This window comes from Selaginella moellendorffii, unplaced genomic scaffold, assembly GCF_000143415.4.
Source record: "Selaginella moellendorffii unplaced genomic scaffold, v1.0 SELMOscaffold_16, whole genome shotgun sequence".
Lineage (NCBI taxonomy): Eukaryota > Viridiplantae > Streptophyta > Lycopodiopsida > Selaginellales > Selaginellaceae > Selaginella > Selaginella moellendorffii.
Window position 1 is genome coordinate 2,094,897 of NW_003314277.1, and position 25,169 is coordinate 2,120,065.

Genomic DNA, 25,169 nt, shown 5'->3' on the forward strand with positions numbered 1-25,169 from the left:
TTATCATCATCTATATCATCACCTTCTGCTTCGTTATCATCACCTTCTGCTTGATCTGCTTGATCATCACCAGTGCCAGCAGCCCATTGCTGGAAGAGAGCTCTCACTCGGGGAAGAGCCGAGACGAACGACGGGACGTTCTCCGCGGGTATAAACTCCACGTTGTTTCTCACCAGGCTAAAAACCAGGCACAACCTCGACCCGCTCGTCACCTCCTTGAGCTGGTGCTCGCAGTCGCAAAAGAAGATCGTCGAGAAGTAGCGGCTGGAGCTCCCGTCCGAGAAATCAAACTCGCAGCACTGCCGTCCCTGTCGGACCGCGAGAGCCCCGCCGCTGTGTCCCGTGCTCGTCGGAAGTTGCAAGATCATGGTCGCAAACATGCCATCTTCCTTCTCCGTGTCCCTGTGGAACTTGAAGTGGCCGCCAGCCTCGTAGAGCAGCAGCTTGTAGAGCTTGACGTCGAGCTCCAGAGCAGTGGAATCCAGCCCCATGGCGGCGAGTCCATGCGCGGCCAAGTCGCGAGCCACCGACGAGAAGAAGTTTATAACCTCGGGGCAAGAGACCCTGTCGGGATTGATCTGCCAAGCTCGCCTCACATCCGTGTCGACGAGAGTTCTCTCCCCAAGGCCGTATGGAGCTTGCTGGGACACGGACTTTATCTTGGTGAGACCTAGCGGCGAAAGTGGAAGACTGATCCTCTCGGCACCCTCCACATGCAGCGATGCTGGCATCCGAAACTTTGCTACGTCAATCTCACCTCCGGTGGCGAAGATCTCCCGGTCGCACCACAGCGCCTTGTTGAGCTGCTCCATAGCCATCCTCTTTCCCATGCCAAAAACCCTAGCAAAGAGGTTGCGAAAATTACGTGTGAAAAAACTTCATATGATTATATCATTGAAGTTTTATTAGTCAATGAGTGAAATCCAGGATTTTTCTAGTGGATCATCAAATGCGACAATGACATACAGGCCCGCAAAACCATTTCCCAGCTCCGACGGTGGAGGACAAGCATATCCGTGCGGGATGGCTGTGCCAGCCTCAAAAGAAAGAAGAAGAACTTGAAGAAGATGGCGATGGTGGCTTCTCGTTCCCGAGTATGGAGTTAGCTCCCAAAGGTGACGAGAAGACAGTGTTTTACGAGATGTATGTCACTAGGGAGACTGTCCTTTAGTTTCCATCATTCTCCAGGGCCAGGTACTTAATAGATCGAGATCCTCTCCTTTTGCTACCCAGATTATAAAGAGTAACTTAGGGTTGGCTCATAACCCTAAAATTAGGTCAACCAGGCACATGGACCAGCTTCTAGAAGGGGGCCGTGGAGCACGTGGGCTCCGACAATCTATTACCATAAGAGTAACCATAAGCTAGTTTTGGCGTACTCGTACGACACTGCCAGTGGCCCATCGCGATAGGGCCCAATGGTACTATAAATTTCCCACGAACAGAGTGTGATCTTGTTCTTGCAAGACTCTTTGGATTACTACTTCTTAGATCTCTCATGGCTGATTTCCAATCTCTCCCCGACGATCTCATCGTCGACAGCATTCTGTCCAAGATCAGGGACGCCAAGGCGCTGCTGCGCTGCTCGGCCGTGTCGCGGGACTGGCGGCGCTGGACGGCGCGCGTCCCGGCGCTGCATTTCGATTTCCCCAAGTCGTGGAAGCAGGATTGCGTGGTGAGGTCGCTCGACGCCGAGAAGATCGTCTGGGCGGCCATCTCCAGGGTCCAGGGCGGCGGCATCGGCGAGCTATCGCTGCGATTCTCGCCCACGGAGCCATCGCTCGTGTGTCTGTGCGAGAATGCCGTCCAGCTATGGATCCAGCACGTTAGCGCCAGCGTCCGCGAGCTCAAGCTCAGCAACAAGGGCTGCGCCTTCTCGGAGCTCCTCCCCTCTCTCTCCGGATGCCCCAGGCTCTCCTCCCTCTCGCTCGAGTTTGGATACTTCGATGGAATCCCCCAGGGCTGCCGCTTCCCGGAGCTCAAGAAATGCCGCTTCGCCAATGTGATCTTCCACGGCGACGACCTGGAGAGATTCGTGGCGTGCTGCCCGGCGCTGGAGGAGCTGACGATCGACGAGTGCTTCTCCACGCAGATCCCAGTCGTGACGCTGCGCAGCGGATCCATCCGCGCGCTCGTCATCGCCGAGACGCGATTCAATCGCCTGGCGGTGGAGGCCGAGAAGCTGGGAGAGCTGACCATCGCTCCAAAAAGCTTTCCTGTGGATTTGCTGCTAGCAATTAAACAGGGAAAAGCGAATATCCATCCAATTGACCTCCCTTTAGGATTTTAGAACTAGTTTAGGGTTTTTATATCCACCGGTATGCCGCATTTAAGTTTCAAATATTGTGCGGGTGACTGTTTTCGAGCGATTGTGGTGGAGAGAGCCACATTTTGAGCAAAAGCTTGAGGGATTTGTGTGTTTATTTCTCTTCTTGACTGTTTGATCACTAAGAAAGAATTCTTAGAACCTTCGATCGGCCTCGGCCTGGACGAAAAATAACAAAGGACATGTGAAAGCAACTCAATGTAAGCTTTAACCCTGATGTTCTCTCACGATTTTCTTATGCTTGCACGGTGTGGTCTCGATGCGCGAGTAGTTATTGACGCATGCAATTTATTTTCTTTTGTTTTTTCGGGGAGGCTCAAACAAGTGGTTTCTTTATGTTTTAAAAGTTTTCTCGATCTTAGTGTTGCTTGTCTCACGGTTTGGCTTAGTCTAAGGATCGTGCATCCGATGAAAGCGCAAAAGGTCATCGAGAGAAGCTGCCAAGGAAGGAACTCTTCGAGAAAACCGGCATTACGTAAAAACCAAGTTTACTGCCGGGAAACTACACAACACGGGGTAACTTTCGTGTGAATTCTAGTCTCTACAGTGTCGCTCTCAGCAGTGCCGTTGCGATGAAGCACCTTCCCGGTGTCCTGATGAGCGTTGCAAAACGGATTGATGGAAGTGGCGTTTTCATGGTACCGCGCCATCAAAGTTTTCCTCCACGGAAGCTTGCGATACTTTGCTCGCCATGCGCCTGGCATGAGAGCTGTATATGTACCAGAAGATTTGTGGAGCGATGGCCAAGCGTCATGGAGCATTTCGGGTAGATTCGTCACACCGCCAGCGTGATGGCCTTCAAGTTCCATGTCAACTTCGGATGGATCATCTGTGTAAGTGGTGCTTTTCTTCCTCTTGTTTGTTTTGGTTTTCTTTCTCCGGTTTCCTGTTTCTGGTTTCGTAAAGCAGTGCCTTACATGTCTTTCTAGAGCTTGGCTCTCTCAGGAGCAGAGTACGCACTGAGCACGCCAGTTTCTCCGTGGTACTTTAAAAGCAGAGCATAGGGCATTGCGATCGAGCTCTCTGCGCGGCAGCAGAAGAGAATGATGCTCTCGTCGTCCAGTTTCGCCAGGACGCGCTCGCTTCTCCCGAGAGCAAACGCAAGAGCTTCTCGCCACCGCCATCCTTCGGTGCTTTGCTTCAGAGAAGACGACACTTCGCCAGAGTTTTTCCCGGCTGTGATCCGAGAGCTGCCGAGCGGAGTTCTAGAGTTCACTCCAGGTGGGCGATTCCGGCTCTTCCAGCAGCCGGGGGAGATTTGCAGCACCAGTAGCAACGATTGGGGATCCGGCAACAACAACAATGACGATGGAAACAACCGAAGGGGCTGGCGTGGTCACGGAGACAACAACAACAGTGGAGAGAAGCACTCGTCCCTCGTCGCTGCGAGAGTGCTGCTTGCATTCTCGGCTTTCCATCTGGGATACTGTATCGCGGCGTGGATGAGGAAAGATGGTGACAAGCTGGGGATCGAATTCTATGGAGTTGGACTCGGCCTCGTTTGCTTCCTCGCCACCGCCGCCGTGTTCGTGAGCTTGTAAGTTTCTTTGCTGTTTGTTTTTGGTCTCTTCTTATATAGTTTCGTGAGCTTTGGCTTTCAGAGGAGCAGTGAGCAGTGAGAAACTTGTGGCGATTTGGACTTGCTTGGCGGCGATGATAGCAACAGGCAAGTGTTTTTTCTTCTTTTTGAACATTGCGAAAGCTTTGCGGTAGAATAAACATTTTTTTTTTCTTTCGGGTGACAGCCGAGAAATGCTTCTTCCGGAAGCACAGGAGATTGTCTGGCTTCGTGCTCTTGTTTGGAATCTCGACAGTGGCAACTCTCTGCGTGTAATTTTACGGTTGACTAGTTTGACTTGTAATCTTTCGCCACGCAAGCTTTAAGTCAACTATCGGCGGCCAGCGCGCCACGTCACGGCCTTCTTTGTACGGAAGTTTTTCTCTTCATGCTATGATCTGTTCTTATGAATGATTATATGCCCGAGCGGACCTCACTCGCATTTGCCCGTACTGAAGCATTTGCTCCAGGAAATTTCTGTTTCATACACGAATTTTCTCCAGGGAAATGCGTGCTCGCAATGCTGGATTCACAGGACTCCAAAAGGACGCCCGATACTCCAAAAGGACGCCCGGTCCATTCGAGAACAGTATGTTTGATGTTGTCTGTTAATTTGTCGGTAACTCTTTCCAGAGGTTTCGTTTCTAGATGTCGTTTTTGAGGCCAAGCAAGTGAGCAAAGAAAAAGGAATAAAAATGAAAAGAGGACTTTCTATAAGTTTTGGTTTTGTTTGCAAGGAAGTGAGGCGGCAATGGCGAGCTACAAACCGAAATCGACATCTCTGCTTGTTTTCTATGGTAAAGATTTTCAGCTGAAGTACTTTATCAACTAACTTGTAAGATTTATCCAACGTATAGATCTAATGGCGGCGCTACGTACTCTTCTTCCCTTTTTCCACTTTCTTGGCGACCAACATGCCTTGATCGCTGCTGCTGGCCTTCTGGCGTCGCTGCCATTCCAGATCCCTCGTTGTCCCAGATCGAGCTCGAGTTCCAGCGTGAGATTTTCACCCGGCTGAGCGCCCTGGCTGTGCTTCGAGAAGCCCGAGAACAGCGTGCCTTTACTGACTTTGTCATGGAGACCCTGAACCAGTTGATAGAGAAATAGCTACCGCGTGGCCGGAGACGAAGAACTTCCAGCTCCTTCAAGGCAGTGTCTACGAGGCTTTTTGGCTCACCTCTAACGGTTGATCCCTCCGGAGCATGGATTGCTTCTGCTTGAAATCATAGTCGTTGTGGACGTACTGGTGTGCGGCTGCTTCTGGACTAAACTCGGGGGTCTCGATAAACTGTAGCAAAGCGTTTGTGAGAACGGCAAGTAGTGTAGCGTGAGTGACTTACGTGAAGAAAGAGTGCGAGAATGCGATGCCGGAGACCAGCAAGCGACTTCGCTGGCCGGTTCCTATACATAAGGTCCGCCTCTCTCTCTATCAGTAGCAAAATCTCCTTCGTGAGAGGATTCGTAAACTCTTGGACAGTCCACTTGACGTATCCAAGGACAGCCATTCTCTCGTCGATGTTAGTGACCTCCTTTCCTAGAGCTGTGTAAAGCTGTGCACAAGAAAGTCATTCCAATGAGAAAGAAAAAGAAAGAAATCAGTAAAGCTTGATACTTTACATGCATCAAGTCCGACGCACGAGCTGTAGCAGGAGTCCGAACTTGCACAGTCTTGCCATTAGTGAGTTCCCAGACTTTGGGAGCACACATCTTTAGCATGGTTCTTTTGATCCGATCCTTTCGATTTGCCTTGGCGGCAGTAGCTCTCAGCTTATCAATTGCAGTCAAGAGCTTCAATTCCTGCAAGAATCACACGATAGGCATCAAATCTATATTTTTTCTCTCTTCTGTGACTAACCTTAGTTAAGAGCTCCCGGAGTGCGTTCACCCGTTCATTGTAGCCATAATTGCATGCATTAAGCTTCTCCATTTCCTGCAAGACACGAGAAAACGTGTGAGCAAATTAAAAAGAAAAAAAATCACTACAAAGCCTTACCTGGACTCTCCAAGCCTCGAGCTCCTCATAGAGGATGGCAAAGTCTGCACTAGTCCGTGGACACATTCTTCTCTCAATTTCACGCTGCAAAGCGTCTTCTTCTTGGACCTTCTGAGTCTTCTCTTGGTCTTCGAAAAACTGGAGAGAGCAACGTCAGCTCTTGTCAAGTTCCGAATGAAGCCTTGGCCCTGAAAGCAAACCTCAAGCCTGGACTTGACAAACCCTCGTATCCTGTCAGCGTTTCGTTGGGCGATCCACCTCCGAGTGTACTTTTGAATAACGATGGAAGCCCGACGACGAATCTGTTCCCATTCAACAGAATCAACGTATCTCCCCGGAACACGAGCATAGTCTCTGCTCCAGTCCAGAATAAGGTCCCTGCGATCCATCTGAGTGAAGGTCTCCCGGATAGTGTTCCAGTTTTGGTTCCTCATCAAGCACTTCTGAGTGGTTCGGCTAAACATTTGGATGTTCTTCTTGGGCTTTGGCTTTCTGTCCGTCTGCATTCCAGCATGGAGGTACTTGGTGCCTGAAAATGTTTTTCATGTTAGCCCATGACACTATAATCACAACGCAAAATTATATGGATAGCGTGCACGATCACTAGACGCACGAAGAACACAAACGTTAAGATCACAACACAAAACTATATGGATAGCGAAAGGCATTACACTAGACTCTCTACCAAAACGCACTAAGAACACAAACTTTTACCAGAGTTTCTGAAGCTCAGGATGAAGTATGATGCATGGAAGAGGATCACAAATGAGCTATAGAAAACACGCACAAGATAGCAATAAAGAGAAACTAAGAACGTACCATTTCTCTTGTCCAAAAATCCTCCTCGATACGGCAAGGGCTTCATCTGCTGCAAATCCACCACGACCGGCCTCAGCGAAGAATCATCGTCTCGATTCTCCTGGCTCTTCACCTCCACAAGAATCTCCTTCTGCGACGGCGTCCCATCCTTGGATTTCCCCGACGTGGACGCCGAATTCACGGATTCCAGCGCCTCCACGGGCGCCATGACGAGCTCCACTACCGGCTTGAGCGTTGACGATGCAACCCCAAGCGCGCCGCTGGATTCAGGCCCTTCGCCTTCGTTGTCCGAGACGTCCATGTCGGTGAGATCCACCTCCATCGCTGCCACCACTGCCGCTGCCGCGCAAAGATTTCCCTAATGCCCTGCTGCGCCATCGCTCCATGGCTCTTGGGATGAGATGGAGGTAAATTGCGGTTCACTGGAGATCCACGGCCAAGATTTTCTAACACTTCGCTGGCTTGGCGCCAAGAGCAACGGCCACGATGAGCCCAAAACAATCAACGGTAGTGATGGATCTGACAAAATCCAATCAACGGCAACGATGGATCTAACAAAATCTATAGAGAAACTTTTAGAAAGTAGCTTTTGATGAACTCCAGGAACCAAAAAAGAGAGAAGGATCGACCCATATGATCGAAGAGCTCTTTCGTTCGATATTTCTTCTCTATCGGTAGCGCCGGAGGGAGAGCGTGTTGTTGCGCTTCCATGTACCACGGATCGATGGGCGGTTCTTGTGATTCCTGTGACCCTTCCCTCGCAATCCGCGGTGCTTGCGACCGGCGGACGTGATCCCCCGCAGCTCGCGATGCTTGTGAACCGGCTGGCAGATCCAGTTGATCCTTGGGTCCTTGCGAATCGCGGTGTGCATTGGGTCGATGAGGATGATCTCAAAGTACTTGTAAGTCGAGTCCTGGAATCCAAAGTTCTCCACAGTTTTAGAGCTGGAAGAATCGGAAGAGTCTAGCAGTACCTGGTTGATCCAGTAGGAGTTGAGGACGCGGAGATTGCCCAGCTTGCGCCCAGCACGTTCCTCGGCCACGGATCTCAAGTTTCTCTGGAACTTGAGCTGGGTGATACCCTGGTTCTTGGGCTTTCCATAGACAATTCCCTTGGAGACTGGCCTCTTTCGGCCCCCGCGACGCACACGGACACGGTAGACAACGTATCCCTGTGAGGATTCGAGCACGAAACGATCAAAGAGCTAGCACACACGAAGAAAGGAGAAATTTTACCTGCTTGGCCTTGAATCCCAGGCGACGAGCTTTGTCAGGGCGAGTCGGGCGCTGAATACGGACGATTCCGGGGAGCTGGCGATACTCCCAGCAGCGGACGCGCATCAGGAAGCGCATCACATCGGATTGCTTCTTCCGCCATAGCTCCTCGATGTACTTGTAGGCACCTGGAGAGAGAGGAAGGAATGCGATCAGCCGCGAGAGAAATGCGAGCGCCTGAGCTGATCGAGCAGTGCTTACCCATCGGCGCGAAGGCGCAGCTCCTCCTCCAAACCAGCCGACGGCTAAAGCCCTAACCCTATGAAACGAATATCCTTCGCAATGCTAAGAGGTTTGGACGGCAGGGATGGGCTCTGGGCAACGGACGGTTGGAATTGCGCGAGATTAGAAATGGTTCACATTTCCAACTGTCTGGTTCTCTTGAATCAGCGGATCCAGCCGGATCCGTTGAGGACTAGGGACTAGGGCAGGAATTCTGGAAGAAATCTTTGCTCCTCCCTTGTGTGATCGCGTGATCGCGCTCATTCTCCGCATTCAGGTCTAGCTGCATCGATCGACATCTAGGGTTTAGTGGAATCGCGCGCTCTCGGGGGATCGACAGAGAGATTCTACGCGCTTCCAGGATGAGCGCTGATCCAGCATTGGCGGCCGAGGCGGCCAAGGGCCCGGAGTTGAGCCAGGATCCGCGAGCCAGCCGCGGGGGTTCGCTGTGGAAGCAGCGGGCCACAATATCGCTGAGGCGAGCCTCGCTGTGGAGGGAGGAAGCTAGCAGGGGCAAGGATGAAGAGGCGATCGTCGACAAGCCTCCTCCAGTAGCAGCGACTCCAGCTAAAAGACCTGTAAGTGACTATAGAGTTTTAGCTGTTCTTTGTCACAATCTCTTTTTTTCTTTGCAGCTCATGGAGGCTGAGGATGAGCCCGATTACTTTCAGCAGCTGGAAGAAGCTGTGAAGAAGAGAAAATTGGTATGTTCTCCGTTCGAGTCTATGTCATTCACTTCTTATTGTCCATTCTAGATGGGGATGAGAATGTCGGATTTGCCTCCACTTTTGAGCCCGGAATCTTTGTTCACGAAATCTATACCTGCTGGAATCAACCAAAGGGTTTACTGTCGAGCACCCTCCAATCGAATCGGAGTTTACTTCAGGCAAGACCATCTATACTTGTTCGTAGAACTGAAGCTCACATATGATCTTGCAGTCCGGAAACCATGGAGATGAGTGAAATGCGTGCTTCCGAGAAGATCATGGAGAGCAGGCAATTGACTTCAACTTCTTACGAGAAGCCAGTATTTCCTACTGTGAAGAGGCCCGCTTGGAAGAACTCGGACACGAGGCCAGCGCATTATAACAGGTGCTATGATCCAGCGCTGGACTCTCCTTACTTTGAGTACACGCTGCCTTCGTATCCACCAGTGCCAAGTCCTCCACGGAGACGAAAGTCCAAAGGTCTAGTTGGCTCTCCGGTTTTCACTCCTTACTTAACAGAAGACGAAGAAGAAGAAGAATCCAGGATATCTTCTCTCAAGAGGAATACTCCAGCTCTTAAGCCCATTGGCTTGATCAATCTTGGGCAGCTCAACCCGAGGGTGGTGGAGAGTCCTCGAAGTATGCATACTTTGGCCGTCAGTGCTCCTCCGATTCCGCCAAACATGATGAAAGTGGCTGAAGATATCTTGAGGTACCAGTTCTACGTTGAGAGTGGCGTGGACGAGCGTTTTATCGCTCCGATAAGAGAGAGGTGGACAAAACGGGCGGTTGATATGGTGGGGAAGTACGTCAAGAGGGGGCTCTCAGAACGGGTTATTCAAGCTACTTTGCGGCGGGTTCTTGAAGAGGTTCAGCATGAGTACCTCTTGAGCATGCGGAAAGCCATTGTGGATTACGTATTACAGGTTCGTTTTCTTTGCTTTTCGTATAGATATTCCAAACCTTACAACTTTGTTTACAGTGGAACACTAACTCACCTGTGAAACGTTTTTGCACTCGTGATTTACGTTTCAAGTCCACGTCTTGCAGGACGAGAAGGAGAGAATACGACTGGGACTTACTGAGATCGAGCAGATTCTCGAAGTGGTCACGACCGGGTTTATTGGGAAGACGCGGACTATACAGATTTTGTCAGCAGAATGGAGGGAGGCTGTCTTAAGCGCACACGGCGGGGTCTCTGGAACCTTGCACAAACTCAATCCACAGGCTTTGGAGCTTGCATTTCTCTGGCAGGATTTATATGCAGCAAAGTTTCTCATCGACACAACAACACCTGAGTTCTTTGCTGGAGCACCTTATGAGCTAGATGACTTTATCGAACGGGGTAAGCAGTGTGCTGGAGCCGTGAGGGAGTCGCTAGACACCGAGTGGTTATCTACGGCTTCGTCCGTGTTGGAGCAGGCAGTTCCTATTCCTCCCAACACTGATCTCATCGGTTTTTACGAAGCCATGGCAGTTCTTATGTCGAATCAAATCAGAAGGCTGGTGGAGGATTCTGTTGTCAACTTTGTTCGTTTCATCGACGTTTATAAGGGGGAAATCTACGAGATTCCACGCGAGAGTATTATGACTGTTCATCATAAACTGACTCCGCGACTGCAGAGATTCAAGGAGCTGTTCCGGGCTCAGTATGGGAAAGACATGCCTTCCGAGGCGACACTCAAAGCTACTCCTCCGTTTTACACGACTCTAAAGTTTGAGAAAAATGTCTACAGGTATGTTACTCTCAGCATGAGCTCAAAACTTTTGGCTTTAATCTACTATATGGCAGAGTCGAGCCGTCTTACGACGCGCTAGAACTCGGCCTTGTGGAAGTACTAGAATACGCAGTGGCTCAAAGCGCTGGTGTTCATCGTGTCGATGCTGAAGATTTAGAGCCATCACGACGCTTATTGTCGAGCATGGCTGTGGATGACGAGCTTGTTGGAGTTGCCAAAGGCCACATAAGGCAGGTGCTTTCTCATTTCCTTGCTCTAATATATGAATTGTTTATAAAGCCCAATTTTTTCTCAAGTTCTGATATGCTTGCAGGTAGTGCAATCAAATGTTAACTATCCTAAAGAGCTTATGGACAAGTATGTGCCTTTTGAAGCTCTTGCAAACATGTCAGCACAAGCATTTGCCCAAGAATTTAAGGCCCAAGAAAAACCGATTCAAGAGTATGAAGAGGTTCTTAAACAGTTCAGCGAGAAGGAAATTCAGATTGAGGCTACAAGCGCAAACGTAGTGGACTGTGGCATTGTGCGGGTGAAGTGCAAGGAGTACAAAGATATCTTGATAAAGAAGGCGAGATATATTGCACTACTGTTAAAAGAGCAGGTATGGCTTTTGTGATTTTATACAATCACTCAAGATGCAATGTAGGTACTCGCATTTATGCATGCTGCTAATACAAATGTGCTCGAACGCATGGAGCACATTGCCAGAGAGATCATAAAAATTCCCACAAATTCCGAAGAAGCTGTCTACTTGCGAAAGTAAGATAATTTTAGTTTTGACGATGTTTCTAGCTCATTTTTGCAACCAGGTTTCTTGCTGCGTCTCCCACCGAGCTTTCAGTTTTAGAGAGAATCCTAGGAGAGAACAGGCAACGAGAAGACTTTCTAGACCGCTACCAGCTAAATATTCCTGAAACCGAATTCCGGACGATGTTGATCGCATATGAATGGCCGAAAAGAGTTCGGGCTGTGATCGACGTGCATACTAAAAGAATTACTGAAGAGTACGAGCACTACGAAACACAACTCAAGCAGCGCCGTATCGACTTTTTTGCATTGTTGGAAAGGTTCGTATCAACGCTTGTTTTTCTTTTGACTATGTAAACTTTAACACTCGTGCTGCAGTCTTGATGTGCGAGTAAAAAGCTATATCACAATTGCCGACCTCGATAAGATTGAAGCTATCTCCGATGATGTTACCGTATGCTAGTTGTCTGCTTTGTATCTGGCATTCTTAGTATGACTATTTTCCCTGTAGGACCTGAACAATGGATTACAAGCAGCTCTGGAGACCTCCGAGGCTTTAAATGCCGAGGAAACCCTTTTTGGCGTACCACCAACGAAGTTCACGCAGATACAACAGATGATTACTGCCCTTGATCCGTTCTTCAAGTTGTGGACTGTCGGAGCCAATTTTAAAAGACTTGAAGAGGAATGGATGAGCGCACCATTCTTCTCGCTGGATACTGAGAAAATTGAGGGAGAGGTGGCGTATCATTTAAACAAAAAATGCACCTTTCTGACCTTTGGTTCCTTTCCAGGTTTCGACAATGTTTCGAGTGATTTTCAAGCTTGTAAAGCAATTTGGTGAAGACTATCCGGAACCGGGAAGGGTTGCCAGTGCTGTCAAAGCACAGATGGAGAAGTTCAAGGAAACGTTTCCTCTTCTTCGCTGTCTTTGTAATCCAGGTATTTGACGGATGACTCTCGTGTTTTTCACCTACTAATAAATGTGCAGGTCTTCGAGCTAGGCACTTTGAAAAGATTTCTCAGATTGTTGGTTTCGAACTTAAAGCCGAAGACACAATATCTTTCAGACAGTTGCTCAGATTAAATGTTGGTATCTGTGAGACTTAAACTGTAGTACGCTTATGACAATTTTCTTTTCAGATTGACGAGCATCTAACAAAGCTGGAGGAAATAAGTGAGCATGCAAGCAAAGAGTATTCGCTAGAAAGGGCATTGAACCAAATGGAGGCGGACTGGGCTCCTATAGCTTTCGAGGTACTTAAGCAGCACCATGTGTTATTGTAGCTCATCTTTTCCTTTTTCTTTTGTTTCCAATTTCGAGCAGTATGCTTTGTACAAGAACACAGGAACTCACATTTTGAAAGGTGGCCCCATAGAAGAAGCACAAATCCTTTTGGAGGAACATATAATCAAAACACAGAACATGTTCTCCTCTGCTTTCGCTCAATTTTTCTCAGAGCGGATAGGAATTTGGCTCAAAAAGGTTGTAGTTTCCGTTTGGGTAGACCTATACTGACGTGGTTGTTTTCATAGATCACATTGATGCAAGACGTTCTGCGGGAGTGGCTCAAAATGCAAGCGGCATGGATGTATCTGGAGCCAATTTTTGGATCACCTGATATTATCGAGCAAATGCCGAAAGAAGGAACTGCATTTCATGCAACGGATAAAGTGTGGAGAAGGATTGTAGCAGAAGTTATCAAAACAAAATGCATGCTAGAGGTATGAGAACCGTTGGGCCAATGAACGTTGACATTAACTATTCTGCTCAGGCTGCCGATATCCCAAATCTTTTGGCTGATCTCAAAGAAGGAAACGCGCAACTTGAGATTGTCAACAAAGGTCTCAACCATTATCTAGAGACAAAACGTCTTGCATTTCCTCGGTTCTTTTTCCTTTCAAATGACGAACTTTTGGAAATATTGTCGGAGACAAAAGATCCGCTCAGAGTGCAGCCGTTTTTAAAGAAGTGTTTCGAGGGAATCAACCAGCTCGAGTTCCAGCCAAACTTGGACATAACTGCCATGCTGAGCGTGGAGTCGGAGAAAGTACCATTCACTCGTACTCACAACCCAAAGTCCGCAGGAGGCAACGTGGAGAAGTGGCTCATAGAAGTCGAAGCAATGATGAAAGAATGCTTAAGGGTACAGTTCTCCTTTCGCCATGTCTTACGTCGTTTTAACACTCGCCCTTACAGGCCATTGTTGTGCAAGCCGCTGCCGATTATGCAGTTGAGCCTCGCGAGAGTTGGATTCTAAAGTGGCCCGGTATGATCGTTTTGTGTGGGTCGCAAATATACTGGACAGAGGAAGTAGCAAGTGCAATAATTGAAGGAGGAACTGCTGGGCTGCAAAAGTACGAGGATAAATGTACTGACCAGCTACAATCACTCGTAAAACTGGTAAGCTCTTTTTAGCTTTGGTCTTCACTGATTTGCCGCAGGTTCGAGGCGACATAAGCAATATGGAGAGGTTGACGATTGGGGCATTGGTTGTCATTGATGTTCATGCAAGGGACGTTGTCACTCTTCTGAAGGAAAAGCAAGTCTCCAGTGAAACAGATTTTGAATGGCTCAGCCAATTGAGGTACTACCTTGAAGAAAACGAGGTACGGAGAAGTTCTGGTTGTGGTTTGCTAAGTTACGAATGACAATATCGCAGGTAATTGTAAAAATGGTTAATGCTGCACGGAATTACGGGTACGAGTATCTGGGAAACAGCAGTCGCCTGGTTATTACACCCCTTACTGATCGTTGTTATCGGACACTGATGGGAGCTTTGCATCTTAATCTTGGAGGAGCTCCCGAAGGTCCTGCTGGTACCGGGAAAACAGAAACAACGAAAGATCTTGCAAAGGTACACTTTTTATAACGTTTTTGCAACAATCATGCCTTTTTTGTGCAGGCCCTTGCGATGCAATGCGTTGTTTTCAACTGTTCAGATGGTCTAGACTACCTTGCAATGGGGAAGTTTTTCAAAGGTCTCGCTGCCTCTGGTGCCTGGGCATGCTTTGATGAGTTTAATCGTATTGATCTGGAAGTGCTTTCCGTCATTGCTCAGCAAATTCTTACCATTCAACGAGCCATTATGGCTGGTGTCAAGCGATTTATGTTCGAGGGAACAGATCTTCCTCTTATTCCCACTTGCACATCGTTCATCACCATGAATCCAGGTTATGCCGGACGGTCAGAGCTGCCAGACAATTTGAAGGCTTTGTTCCGGCCGGTGGCTATGATGGTTCCAAATTATGCGATGATTGGGTAACTACGCAACTCTTTATGAAACTTTTGGTTTTACTCATATCATCGGTTTGTAGGGAGATTATTTTGTATTCTTTTGGGTATGGACTTGCTCGAGATATGGCGCGTAAGCTAGTGGCAACTTACAGACTTTGCAGCGAGCAGTTGTCTTCTCAGGTAAGGAGTATATAGACGTAGTTGGAATTTCGTAATCATGTATTCACAGGATCACTATGATTATGGTATGCGTGCGGTGATAGCCGTGCTCAGAGCTGCGGGTAACTTGAAAAGGAAGTACAGAGATGCGGACGAGTCCGTGCTCGTTCTTCGAGCTATTCGAGATGTCAACCTTCCCAAATTTTTGTCTCATGATATACCTTTGTTTGAAGGAATCATGGCTGATCTGTTTCCCGGCGTGGTATGTGGTTATTGTTTTATTTCGTTGTTTTGTATTGTTTTGTTTGTTCTTTGTTTGTCAGGTCCTTCCAAAGCCGGATTATGATGCCATTCTCTTGGCCTTGAACAACAATTGCGTCAAGATGAATTTGATACCCATCGAACCATTCATACGAAAAATCTTAGAACTCTACGAGATGATTATTGTGAGGCACGGGTTGATGATTGTTGGATATTCGTTTGGAGCAAAAACCTGCATGTACAAGGTTCTTGCGGATGCTTTGACGGAAATGAATCAGCAAAACCTGGAGCAAGTAACATGGTATGTTGTTTTTTTACTTACATTTTGTTGAATGGCTAAAGCAGCCTGTCCATTAGTATGCAGGTATAATATTCTAAATCCGAAGTCCATCACGATGGGACAACTATATGGTCAGTTTGACCCCGTTTCGCATGAGTGGACAGACGGGGTTCTTGCAACTACTTTTCGAAACCAGTCGGCTGACACTACTCCAAATCGAAAGTGGCTTATTTTCGATGGGCCTGTAGATGCAATCTGGATCGAGAACATGAATACGGTAACGTAATGGTCCTACTTACAGAAAGTTCTCACTATCTTTTTCTGCAGGTGTTAGATGATAACAAGAAGCTTTGTCTCATGAGCGGAGAGATTATCCAGATGTCTGGCACGATGAACTTAATTTTTGAAGTCCAGGACTTGGCGGCGGCCTCACCTGCAACTGTCTCTAGATGCGGAATGGTTTATGTAGAACCTTCGGCGATTGGATGGAGGCCGATTGTTACATCTTGGCTCACAGCTTTGCCAGAGGTTTTACAAGGGCGCTACAGTGACCAGATTTCAAAACTGTGCGAGTGGCTGCTACCGCCCTGCTTACGTTGCGTACAAAAAAATTGCAAGCTGACTATTGCAATGCAGGTATGAAATCTTGTTGTTTTGTTTCTGTTAACATTGTCGAATGCAGGAGCAAAACATGGTGCAGAGCATGCTGCGCATTATCTGGTCGCTCATGGATCCGCAATTGACGGACAGTACGTAAAGCCTCCTTTTTGTTCATAATGTTGTGATGCTCCTGTTTTGCTGTGCAGAGGTTCAATCTGAGAAAATGGATGGCAACTTGAAGGCTACCTGGGTGGACAGCATATTTTTGTTTGCACTGGTTTGGGCGGTTGGTGCTTGCACGGATCACGCAGATCGCCCCAAGTTCGATGTGCTTCTGCGCAAGCTTATTGTAAGTCATAAAAGCTGAAATTTTATCAGTTTCTTATTCATTCAATAAACAGGCCAACCAACCACCTGAGGATTACAAGCAGTACATAGTTGCCGCGGCAAGAAAAGTGGCCCAGAATTTTCCAGATGGTAAACTAGTCTACGATTTTGTTTTCAACAAAGATAGAGCAAAATGGGTTCCGTGGACCGATCTCGTCGACGAGACCCCTCCAAGTCCCGAGGCCGACTTTGCAAGGATAATAGTTTCGACCGCGGATACGGTGAAATATTTGTTTTTGGTAAACGAGCTGGTGATGCATACCTTCCCTTTGCTGCTTGTTGGCCCGACGGGCACCGGAAAGAGCCAATACGTCAAGCAGTACCTGATGAAGCTGGATACGTCGAAGTAAGTTCTGCGATTCCATTTCTTTTGTCATTGACGTTTCGTTGAACAGGTTTCAGTCCATGTTTTTCAACTTCTCTGCGCAAACAAGTGCTAACCAGACGCAGGATATCATTGACTCGAAGCTCGTCAAAAGGAAACAAGGAATCTTTGGGCCGCAGAAAGGAAAGCAGTGCATAATTCTTGTGGACGACCTTAGTATGCCTGCTCTTGAGAAATACGGCGCTCAGCCACCTATTGAACTGCTGAGGCAATGGATGGATCACAAAGGATGGTAAGTTTTTACGCTTATATTGCTCTTGCTTGTCTGACTTAACTGTGATCTTGCTTTTCAGGTACGACCGAAATGATCTGTCGTTCAAAAACATCATAGATACTCAGTTTATATCTGCAATGGCTCCTCCTGGAGGAGGACGAAACGCAGTCACAAATCGCTATTTACGTCATTTTAACGTTATATGTGTTACTCCATTTTCAGACGCCACATTGAGCAGGTATACGGGATCTCCTCTTTGTGACAATTAACAAACAAAGTCTTTTGCAGGATATTTTCTTCTTTGGTAGATTTCTGGATGAAGAGGTCCAGATATCCACCACAAGTGGTTAAACTTAGGCCTCCTATGATTGCTGCGACAATTGATATCTATCAGACTGTTCAGCGTGAGCTTCTCCCCACTCCGGAGAAGTCTCACTATACATATAATCTGCGTGATCTTTCCAAGGTACGATTTTTATTTTGTGGTATATATCTCATTTTTTGTCGTGCAGGTGTTTCTGGGCCTGCAATTTGCGCCAGCCGAGACCGACAATGTGTACAAGATCATGCGACTATGGGCTAATGAATGCCTTAGGATTTTTTACGACCGCCTTATCAACGATAAGGACAGAGATTGGTTTTGCGAACTTCTGGCGGAAATGTTTGAGAAGCACTACAAAGAACGTTATGGAAAAGTCTTTGCAAGCTTTACTCATTCCGAAATCAAGAAAGGGGATAGCAGTCCTGGAAACATGAAGTATTTTATGGCAGGAGATTTCATGGTTCCCGGGGCAGATCCTGCGCAAGTAAGTTTGGGTAAAGTTTTTGTTAAACTTGTGTCCGATTTGAAAATTACAGTACGACGAAATCACTGACGAGGAGGGGCTTATGCGTGTTATGCAAGCATACTTGGAGGACTATAACCAAGTTAATACGAAGCAAATGAATCTAGTACTTTTTCAGTTTGCTATTCAACATATATCCCGTATCTGCCGCGTGATTAAGCAGCCGGGAGGAAATGCATTGCTTGTAGGTGTTGGTGGTAGTGGGAGACAAAGTTTTGCAAGACTAGCTGCGTTTATTGAAGGCTTTGATATATTTCAGGTACTCCCGCTTTCTCGTGTGATCTGCTTTTTATATTTAAACGCAGGTTGAAATAGCGAAAAATTATGGCATGTCCGAATGGAGGGAGGATTTAGGAAAAATGTTGCGGAAAGCTGGAGAAGCGGACAAGCGCGTCATGTTCCTTTTCGTTGATACACAAATTAAAATGGAAGGATTTGTAGAAGATATAAATTCACTGCTTAACACGGGAGAGGTAAGCGTCATTTGACAATATCCGCTATTTTACTGAAGCCTAGAGAGTTCTACAGGTTCCAAATCTTTATGACTCCGCAGACTTAAGTTCCATCTGTGAGGCAGTTCGACCTCGAGCAAAACGCGCAAAAAGGGATGGATCGCGTGCAGAGCTATACGCATTCTTTGTAGACGAGTGCTCTAAGAACATGCGAATTGCTTTGGTACGTAAAATTTGGTGTTTCATCGAGGAAATAACATAGTTGTCTGCAGGCTTTTAGTCCAATTGGTGGAGCTTTCAGAGATCGATTACGGAAGTTCCCATCTTTAGTGAACTGTTGCACGATTGATTGGTTTAGCGGTTGGCCAACAGAAGTAAGTTTTGCACAAGATCTACCAAGTTACTTATGTGTCGGTCTTCCAGGCATTACGTTCAGTTGCAGCTAGATTTCTGGACGACGTAAATGTGGATGATAAGCTTATTCCGGGGCTCGTAGACATGACAGTGCACTTCCATATTTCTGTGCAGGTATTTTACTATTTGAAAATATGTCTCTTTTTTTATAAATTCTTCGCTCAGGACCTCTCACTTCAATATTTTACTGTAATGCGTCGGTACTCATATGTTACACCAACAAGTTTCCTTGAGCTCATCAACTTGTTTAAGTCATTGCTAATGAAAAAGCAGGCAGAAGTCAGCGGGTTTAAGAAAAGGTACATGTATATGTTAGTTAGAAGATTCTGACATTGCGAATGGCAGATATGAAATGGGACTGCAAAAGCTAGAGAGTTCAGCAAACGACGTGAACACGATGCAGAAAGAGTTGGAGGAACTCCAGCCTAAGCTAGTGCAATCTACTGCTGAAGTTACTGAGTTGCTTCAGGTTCCTCCTTCTATCTTTTAGCTCCGAGATTTTATATTGATGGATCGCGTTTCAATAGGTCATTGATACAGAAACAACTGAGGCAAATAAAGTCAGGGAAGTTGTGTTAGTGGAAGAAGCTGCAGCAAGCATAAAAGCCGCTGAAGCGAAAGCAATTAAGGATGACACAGAGGCTGAACTAGCAGCCGCAATGCCCATGTTAGAAGCTGCTCTCAAGGTACGTTTCCCTGTTGTTCATGCTTACAAACTTAAGCTAATTATCACAGGCGCTCGACACTTTGAGTAAAAACGACATATCAGAGCTGAAAGGAATGAAAAGTCCACCTGCGGGAGTAAAGCTTGTCATGGAAGCAGTCTGTATCATGAAAAGCATAAAACCAACTCGCATGAAAGACCCAGGAGGGTCAGGAAAGGTGAAGTATGCACCGGAGATCTTCATCTTTTTCATACCGAAAGTTGCAGATGGTTGAGGACTACTGGGAAAGTAGCAAAAAGATGTTGGCGGATGCTGATTTTCTAAAGAGCTTGAGAGAATATGACAAGGACAACATCTCCGTCGAAATCATCGCGAAAATTCGACCGTAAGCTTATTGTGAAGATTAGTACCGTTGGCTGATAACTTTGGAAAAATGCAGTTACATCGCAAATCCTAACATGGAGCCAACTAAAGTTTCTGTGATTTCAAAAGCTGCATTCGGGCTTTGTTCGTGGATCATTGCAATGGAGGCTTATGATCGCGTAGCAAAAGTGGTGGCACCTAAACAAGCAGCACTTAAAATTGCTGAAGCTGAATACGAGGAAGTCATGTCTGCGTTACGCGTGAAGCAGGCGTCTTTGCGAAAGGTGCGTTTGCAAGTTCTTATATACTTGTCGTCTGAAATAACTACTGCAGGTCGAGTTAAGGCTGGCAGAATTAGATGCGCAGCTAAATGGTGCACAGTTTAAAAAGAAAACGGTTGAAGATGAAGCGAGTCTGTGCGCAACAAAAATTACCCGTGCAAACCAGCTCATGTCTGGTCTCGGGGGTGAGAAAACTCGCTGGACAGCCCAGGCTCAAATGTTTGGAGAAACGTACATCAAATTGACCGGGGACATTCTATTGTCGGCTGGGATGATAGCTTATCTCGGTGTGTTTACTCCGACGTTTAGAGATCAAGCAGTTGCGGTAAGTTAGAACGGGAGCTAAGAATCGAAATAATATCGTGGAAATGTTTGTGCAGGACTGGCTAGCTGTTTGCAAGGGGAAAAAGATCCCATGCTCTACTGATTTTGTTCTCAGCAATATCCTTGCCGATCCTGTAGAGATACGAGCGTGGAACATCTGTGGTCTACCAAAAGACCAGTGCTCGATTGACAACGGCACAATCATCAAAACTGCTCGTAGATGGGGCTTGATGATTGATCCTCAGGTATGATATTTTTTCGTGCGTGGTTAACCAACCTTATGTGGTACTCTAGGGTCAAGCTAACAAGTGGATAAAAAATCTTGAAGCAAGCAATGCCCTCATAATCACAAAACTCAGTGACAATGACTTCTTGCGAAAGCTTGAAGTTGGAATTCAGGTTGCTCCTTCCTCACTTTAAATTTTCTCTCGTTGAACTGGGCACTTTACAGTTTGGAAAGCCTGTCTTAGTTGAAAACGTTGGCGAAGAACTTGATCCAGCTATTGAACCTATTCTATTGCAACTAACATTTAAACAGAGTGGCACTCTGTGTATAAAACTAGGAGATAACACGTTGGAGTATTCCTCAAAGTTCCGTCTCTATCTCACAACAAAACTTCGGAACCCTCACTACAGTCCCGAAACTTCCGCAAAGGTGGTCTCTCCTTGCATTATTCTTATTTTGTTTTAACGATTCTCTTCAGGTCACACTACTCAACTTTATGATTACCTCGGAAGGCTTGTTCGATCAGCTTCTTGGAATAGCTGTTGCGAAGGAGCGGCCGGACTTAGAGGAAGAAAAAAATCAGCTGATTCTTCAGAGTGCGAGCAATAAGAAGCAGCTTAAGGAAATTGAAGATAAAACGCTGGAGGTTCTGTCGCAAGAAGGAAACATTCTTGAAGATGAAACTGGAATACAGGTAAGCTTTTTCAAACTATATCATGTCTAAACAATACGTTACCCAGGTTCTTTCACAATCCAAAATTTTGTCTGAGGATATTTCCGCCAAGCAAAAAATTGCCGAAGAAACGGAGGTCAAAATTGACAATGCACGTAGCGGATACAAACCGGTGGCAAAAGTAACAGCGATCTTGTTTTTTTGTGTTTCAGGTGAGAACGTCTCATTCAAAATGAATCGGTTCTAATGACTTGTTCTGTTACAGACATGGCCAATATTGAGCCGATGTACCAATATTCGCTACCATGGTTCATAGATTTGTTCGAGTTTTCCATTATGAACAGTGAGAAATCTCCCGATCTCGGAGCACGGCTCAGGATTTTAAACGCTCACTTTCTGTACACCCTCTACTGCAATGTTTGCCGTTCTTTGTTTGAGAAGGACAAACTTCTGTTCGTCTTTTTAATGACAGTGAAGCTTTTCTCTGCTGAAGGAAAGCTGAGTCTTGACGAGGTAACTCTATTTAATTTTGTTTTGATAACCGCTAACAATGCTTCGTTCTCACTTTCAGCTAAGGTTTTTCATGACGGGAGGCATTGCTCTTGATAAACAGCCAGCTAAGCCTGCGGGTGAAGCCACTGCATGGCTTAGCGACAAGGCGTGGGGCGAACTTTATCGGCTTTCACAAGTACATTTTTCTTTTTTTGCTGAAGACTATCCTTGAGAGTCATTCATATTACAGAAAGAAGCCTTTAGCGGTTTGGATGCAGACATCATTCAGCAAGCAGACAAGTGGCGAGTCATTTTTGATAGTCCTGAACCACATGTACGTTGTCTTGCTGGTTGGACAAACAGCTTATTGTTTTTTTATATATTTCAGATGGAACCACTTCCTTTGCCCTGGAATATTGAGCTCGACTCATTCCAAAAGATGGTAGTGTTGCGGTGCATTCGGCCTGACAAGGTATATTTGAATAACTTGCTGCTTTTTACTTCATTGCATTCGTCCCGGCTTCCTTCCAGCTTGTGTTAGCTACGGCGAATTATGTCGCTGAATCTTTGGGATCAAAGTTTATCGAACCACTGCCTCTCAACCTTGAAAGCTGCTACAAAGACGCTTCAGCTACGACGCCACTCGTCTTTGTTTTATCGCCCGGCTCAGATCCAATGTCGATGCTTCTCAAGCTTGCAGCGGATAAAGAGGCTAAGTTAGAGACGGTCTCGCTTGGACAGGGACAGGGCCCAGTAGCTATTGCCATTCTCAACGTCGCAGCAAAGGAAGGCTCTTGGGTGGCGCTCCAGAACTGTCATCTGGCTGTTTCCTGGATGGCCACGCTGGAGAAGTACTGGGAGAACGAGCTTACAAAAGAGAAAACACACAAAGATTTCAGGCTCTGGCTCACAAGCTATCCTTCGGACGCGTTTCCAGTAGCAATCCTTCAGAATGCGGTGAAGATGACCAACGAGCCTCCGAATGGTCTCAAAGCCAACTTGACCGGCAGCTACTTCATGTATCCGATATCAGATATTGACTTCTTCAGCAATTGTTCGAAAGGTCCCGAGTGGCGAAGAATGCTCTATGGACTTTGTTTCTTCCATGCTTTTGTTCAGGTATGCATTTATCGTGATGATATTTTCGCTCTTGAACTTAGATGTTTTATGATGTTAGGAACGGAGAAAGTTCGGACCCTTGGGTTGGAACATCCCATACGAGTACAACGAATCAGATTTGCGAATTAGCGTACGACAGTTGAAGATGTTCATCGAAGAGTATCCCGACAGGGTGAGTTTTCCGTTCTCTGCAACGTGAAACAGTTACATATTCATTCTGACATGACTTGTGCAGATTCCTTACAAGGCTCTCAACTACTTGACTGGAGAGTGTAATTATGGTGGTCGAGTTACTGACGATCACGACCGAAGAACACTCATCACAATACTGGAAGGAATTTATTGTGATGCTGTTCACGACGATAACTATTCTTTCTCTGAAAGTGGTCTTTTTCGTGCTCCTCCTGATGGTAAGCTTTGCAAAAGGTGCAACTGTTTGTGATCAAAACTTTCACCTTTCACAGGCACCTACGAAAACTTTTTGGAGTTCATTAAGAGACTTCCGAATCAGCCTCGCCCCGAGGTTTTTGGTTTTCACGACAACGCTACCATAAGCAAGGACTTGAACGAAACGGCCCGGCTTCTTGATTCCCTGCTTTTAGTATCACCAGCAGCCTCAGAAGGCGGGTCATCCAAGAAAGGTGGAGCACCAGCAATGTCTCCGGATGATGTTATGCTGGGAATATCGTCGGATATCCTGGGAAAGCTTCCTGGAAACTTTGACATCGAAGCTGTCCAGAACAAATACCCCGTTGTCTACCTCGAGTCCATGAACACGGTGCTATGCCAGGTACTTATATGATTCTCTCTTTCTCTCGCTCACTCTACTTTCCAAATTGCAGGAGCTTGAAAGATTTAACAAGCTGCTTAGTATAATTCGGTCCAGCCTTCTCGAGCTTCAGAAGGCCGTGAAAGGGTTGATTGTCATGAGTGCGGAACTAGACCAACTTGGGAGGAGCCTTTTGGATGGTAAGATACCGGCAATGTGGGCTGCCAAGTCATATCCGTCGAGAAAGCCGCTTGCAAGCTACGTCTCGGACTTGCTGGAGCGAGTAGCGTTCTTCCACGACTGGGTTGTCAATGGACCTCCCAGCGTCTACTGGCTATCTGGTTTAAACTTCACACAGTCGTTTCTTACCGGAGCCAAGCAAAACTTTGCTCGTTCTGCCAAGGTTCCCATTGATATGATCGACTTTGAGTTTCAAGTTATGGAGGATCCGGTAAGCTGAGCTCCTTTTGCTGGATCTACTAATGAAACTATGTTACTTTGCAAACAGGCTGCTTGTACAATAAAGCCAGAGATTGGCGTGTACGTTCGTGGTCTGTTCTTGGAAGGAGCTAGATGGGATTACAACACACATTATCTGGGCGAATCGGAGCCAAAAGTTCTCTACTCGCCATGTCCAATCCTCTGGCTGGTGCCGACGGAGCTCTCAAAATTCGGCAACTATCCGCACTACTTGTCTCCGCTGTACAAAACCAGTGATCGAAGGGGTATCCTTTCCACGACCGGCCACTCGACAAACTTCGTCATGGAAGTGAAGCTCCCGTCCAACATGCCGCAGGCTCACTGGGTGAAGCGAGGAGTCGCTCTTCTTTCACAACTAGATGACTAAACAACACATCAAAGAAGGTGATACTTTCAAAGCTTTGGTTACAACTTAACGTTTGAGTTTTCTTCATGGACTACCAGGTGGAAAGAAAATGGAGCACCCCGGGTAGCAGTTCTCGCAGCGAGAGAGGTAGAGTGGATCCCGGCACTTGTATCCCAGAGCTGGCAAGCAGCTCTCGGGACAGGACGTGAATCTGGAGCTCCGGCAGGCGTTTGTCCCGTTGAGAAAGATGAGCGCACAGGACGTCCCCTGGAGTCGACAGCAGTTCGTGCAGCTCTTGGAGAGGTAGCCGTGGTCGCACTCCAAGATGGTGTTGGGCATGCACTCGTCAGGGCAAGAGCCATCAACTGAAAGGCCAAAGTCACAGCGCCATGAACAAGAGAGGACATCACAGAGACTTACACTCAAATGGAGGCAGGAATGGGGCAACTCCTGGGAAAAAAAAGCAGATTTTTTTCAAGTTCAACATCAGATCTTGAGAGGTTTTCTATTAAACCTGTGATCAAGACGAAGAGCAGCAGCAGGATCGCTGGAAACTTTGGCAGCTCCATCGTAGCTCTCTCGAGACGACGAAGAACAAACTTAAAGAGAGACAACCAAGGAGGAAGGACCGTGTACATATTGGAGGGGACACGAAAGTTCTATGATCGGTGAAACAAAACGCATATCGTGGTTTTTAATCTGGAATAGCCAACGAACAATGTACCTGGGAATTGTTACAAAGGAAGCTGTTTGCTCGACGCTCTTTTGATGCTTTCGAGCCTTTTTTTCGTCCTTCCACTTTTTTTTTTT

The 25,169-nt window shown here is 46.8% G+C and overlaps 4 protein-coding genes across 4 annotated transcripts; 2 read left to right on the top strand and 2 right to left on the bottom strand.

Moving 5' to 3' along the window:
• Window positions 1-4,592: 4,592 nt before the first annotated feature.
• LOC9642112 (IQ and ubiquitin-like domain-containing protein) lies at window positions 4,593-7,108 on the bottom strand. The gene is made up of 7 exons (XM_024676012.1): window positions 6,697-7,108; window positions 6,078-6,406; window positions 5,878-6,015; window positions 5,740-5,814; window positions 5,502-5,681; window positions 5,225-5,434; window positions 4,593-5,172 (listed from the first exon to the last, which is right to left on the bottom strand). The coding sequence occupies exons 1-7, from the start codon at window positions 7,016-7,018 to the stop codon at window positions 5,041-5,043; spliced, it is 1,386 nt and encodes a 461-aa protein (XP_024531780.1). The 5' UTR covers window positions 7,019-7,108; the 3' UTR covers window positions 4,593-5,040.
• A 140-nt stretch (window positions 7,109-7,248) lies between these two features.
• LOC9642735 (60S ribosomal protein L15-1) lies at window positions 7,249-8,257 on the bottom strand. Its single transcript, XM_002971302.2, has 4 exons — window positions 8,173-8,257; window positions 7,933-8,099; window positions 7,671-7,868; window positions 7,249-7,610 (listed from the first exon to the last, which is right to left on the bottom strand). The coding sequence occupies exons 1-4, from the start codon at window positions 8,174-8,176 to the stop codon at window positions 7,365-7,367; spliced, it is 615 nt and encodes a 204-aa protein (XP_002971348.1). The 5' UTR covers window positions 8,177-8,257; the 3' UTR covers window positions 7,249-7,364.
• Window positions 8,258-8,365: 108 nt separating this feature from the next.
• Window positions 8,366-10,089, top strand: LOC112346607. Its single transcript, XM_024675944.1, has 5 exons — window positions 8,366-8,771; window positions 8,829-8,897; window positions 8,949-9,079; window positions 9,133-9,826; window positions 9,883-10,089. Exons 1-5 carry the CDS (start codon window positions 8,556-8,558, stop codon window positions 10,078-10,080), a joined length of 1,308 nt encoding a protein of 435 aa, XP_024531712.1. The 5' UTR covers window positions 8,366-8,555; the 3' UTR covers window positions 10,081-10,089.
• A 260-nt stretch (window positions 10,090-10,349) lies between these two features.
• LOC9642736 (dynein heavy chain 7, axonemal) lies at window positions 10,350-25,123 on the top strand. The gene is given in 56 exon segments (XM_024675943.1): window positions 10,350-10,636; window positions 10,693-10,873; window positions 10,953-11,240; window positions 11,286-11,398; window positions 11,449-11,706; window positions 11,765-11,840; window positions 11,898-12,125; window positions 12,181-12,328; window positions 12,378-12,475; window positions 12,530-12,643; window positions 12,714-12,872; window positions 12,923-13,111; window positions 13,162-13,533; window positions 13,587-13,790; window positions 13,832-13,996; window positions 14,050-14,244; window positions 14,293-14,648; window positions 14,705-14,804; window positions 14,854-15,045; window positions 15,107-15,345; window positions 15,409-15,601; window positions 15,652-15,960; window positions 16,007-16,073; window positions 16,131-16,273; window positions 16,326-16,657; window positions 16,707-16,928; window positions 16,990-17,148; window positions 17,199-17,376; window positions 17,423-17,716; window positions 17,769-18,014; window positions 18,061-18,228; window positions 18,284-18,430; window positions 18,480-18,581; window positions 18,631-18,735; window positions 18,787-18,920; window positions 18,967-19,090; window positions 19,149-19,307; window positions 19,357-19,503; window positions 19,553-19,671; window positions 19,726-19,933; window positions 19,983-20,255; window positions 20,311-20,499; window positions 20,549-20,653; window positions 20,706-20,909; window positions 20,959-21,174; window positions 21,221-21,365; window positions 21,419-21,666; window positions 21,725-21,979; window positions 22,034-22,117; window positions 22,177-22,764; window positions 22,823-22,936; window positions 23,000-23,174; window positions 23,229-23,554; window positions 23,607-23,984; window positions 24,042-24,397; window positions 24,458-25,123. Coding segments are annotated over 55 exon segments (11,136 nt in total). The 5' UTR covers window positions 10,350-10,370; the 3' UTR covers window positions 24,381-24,397; window positions 24,458-25,123.
• Window positions 25,124-25,169: the final 46 nt, after the last annotated feature.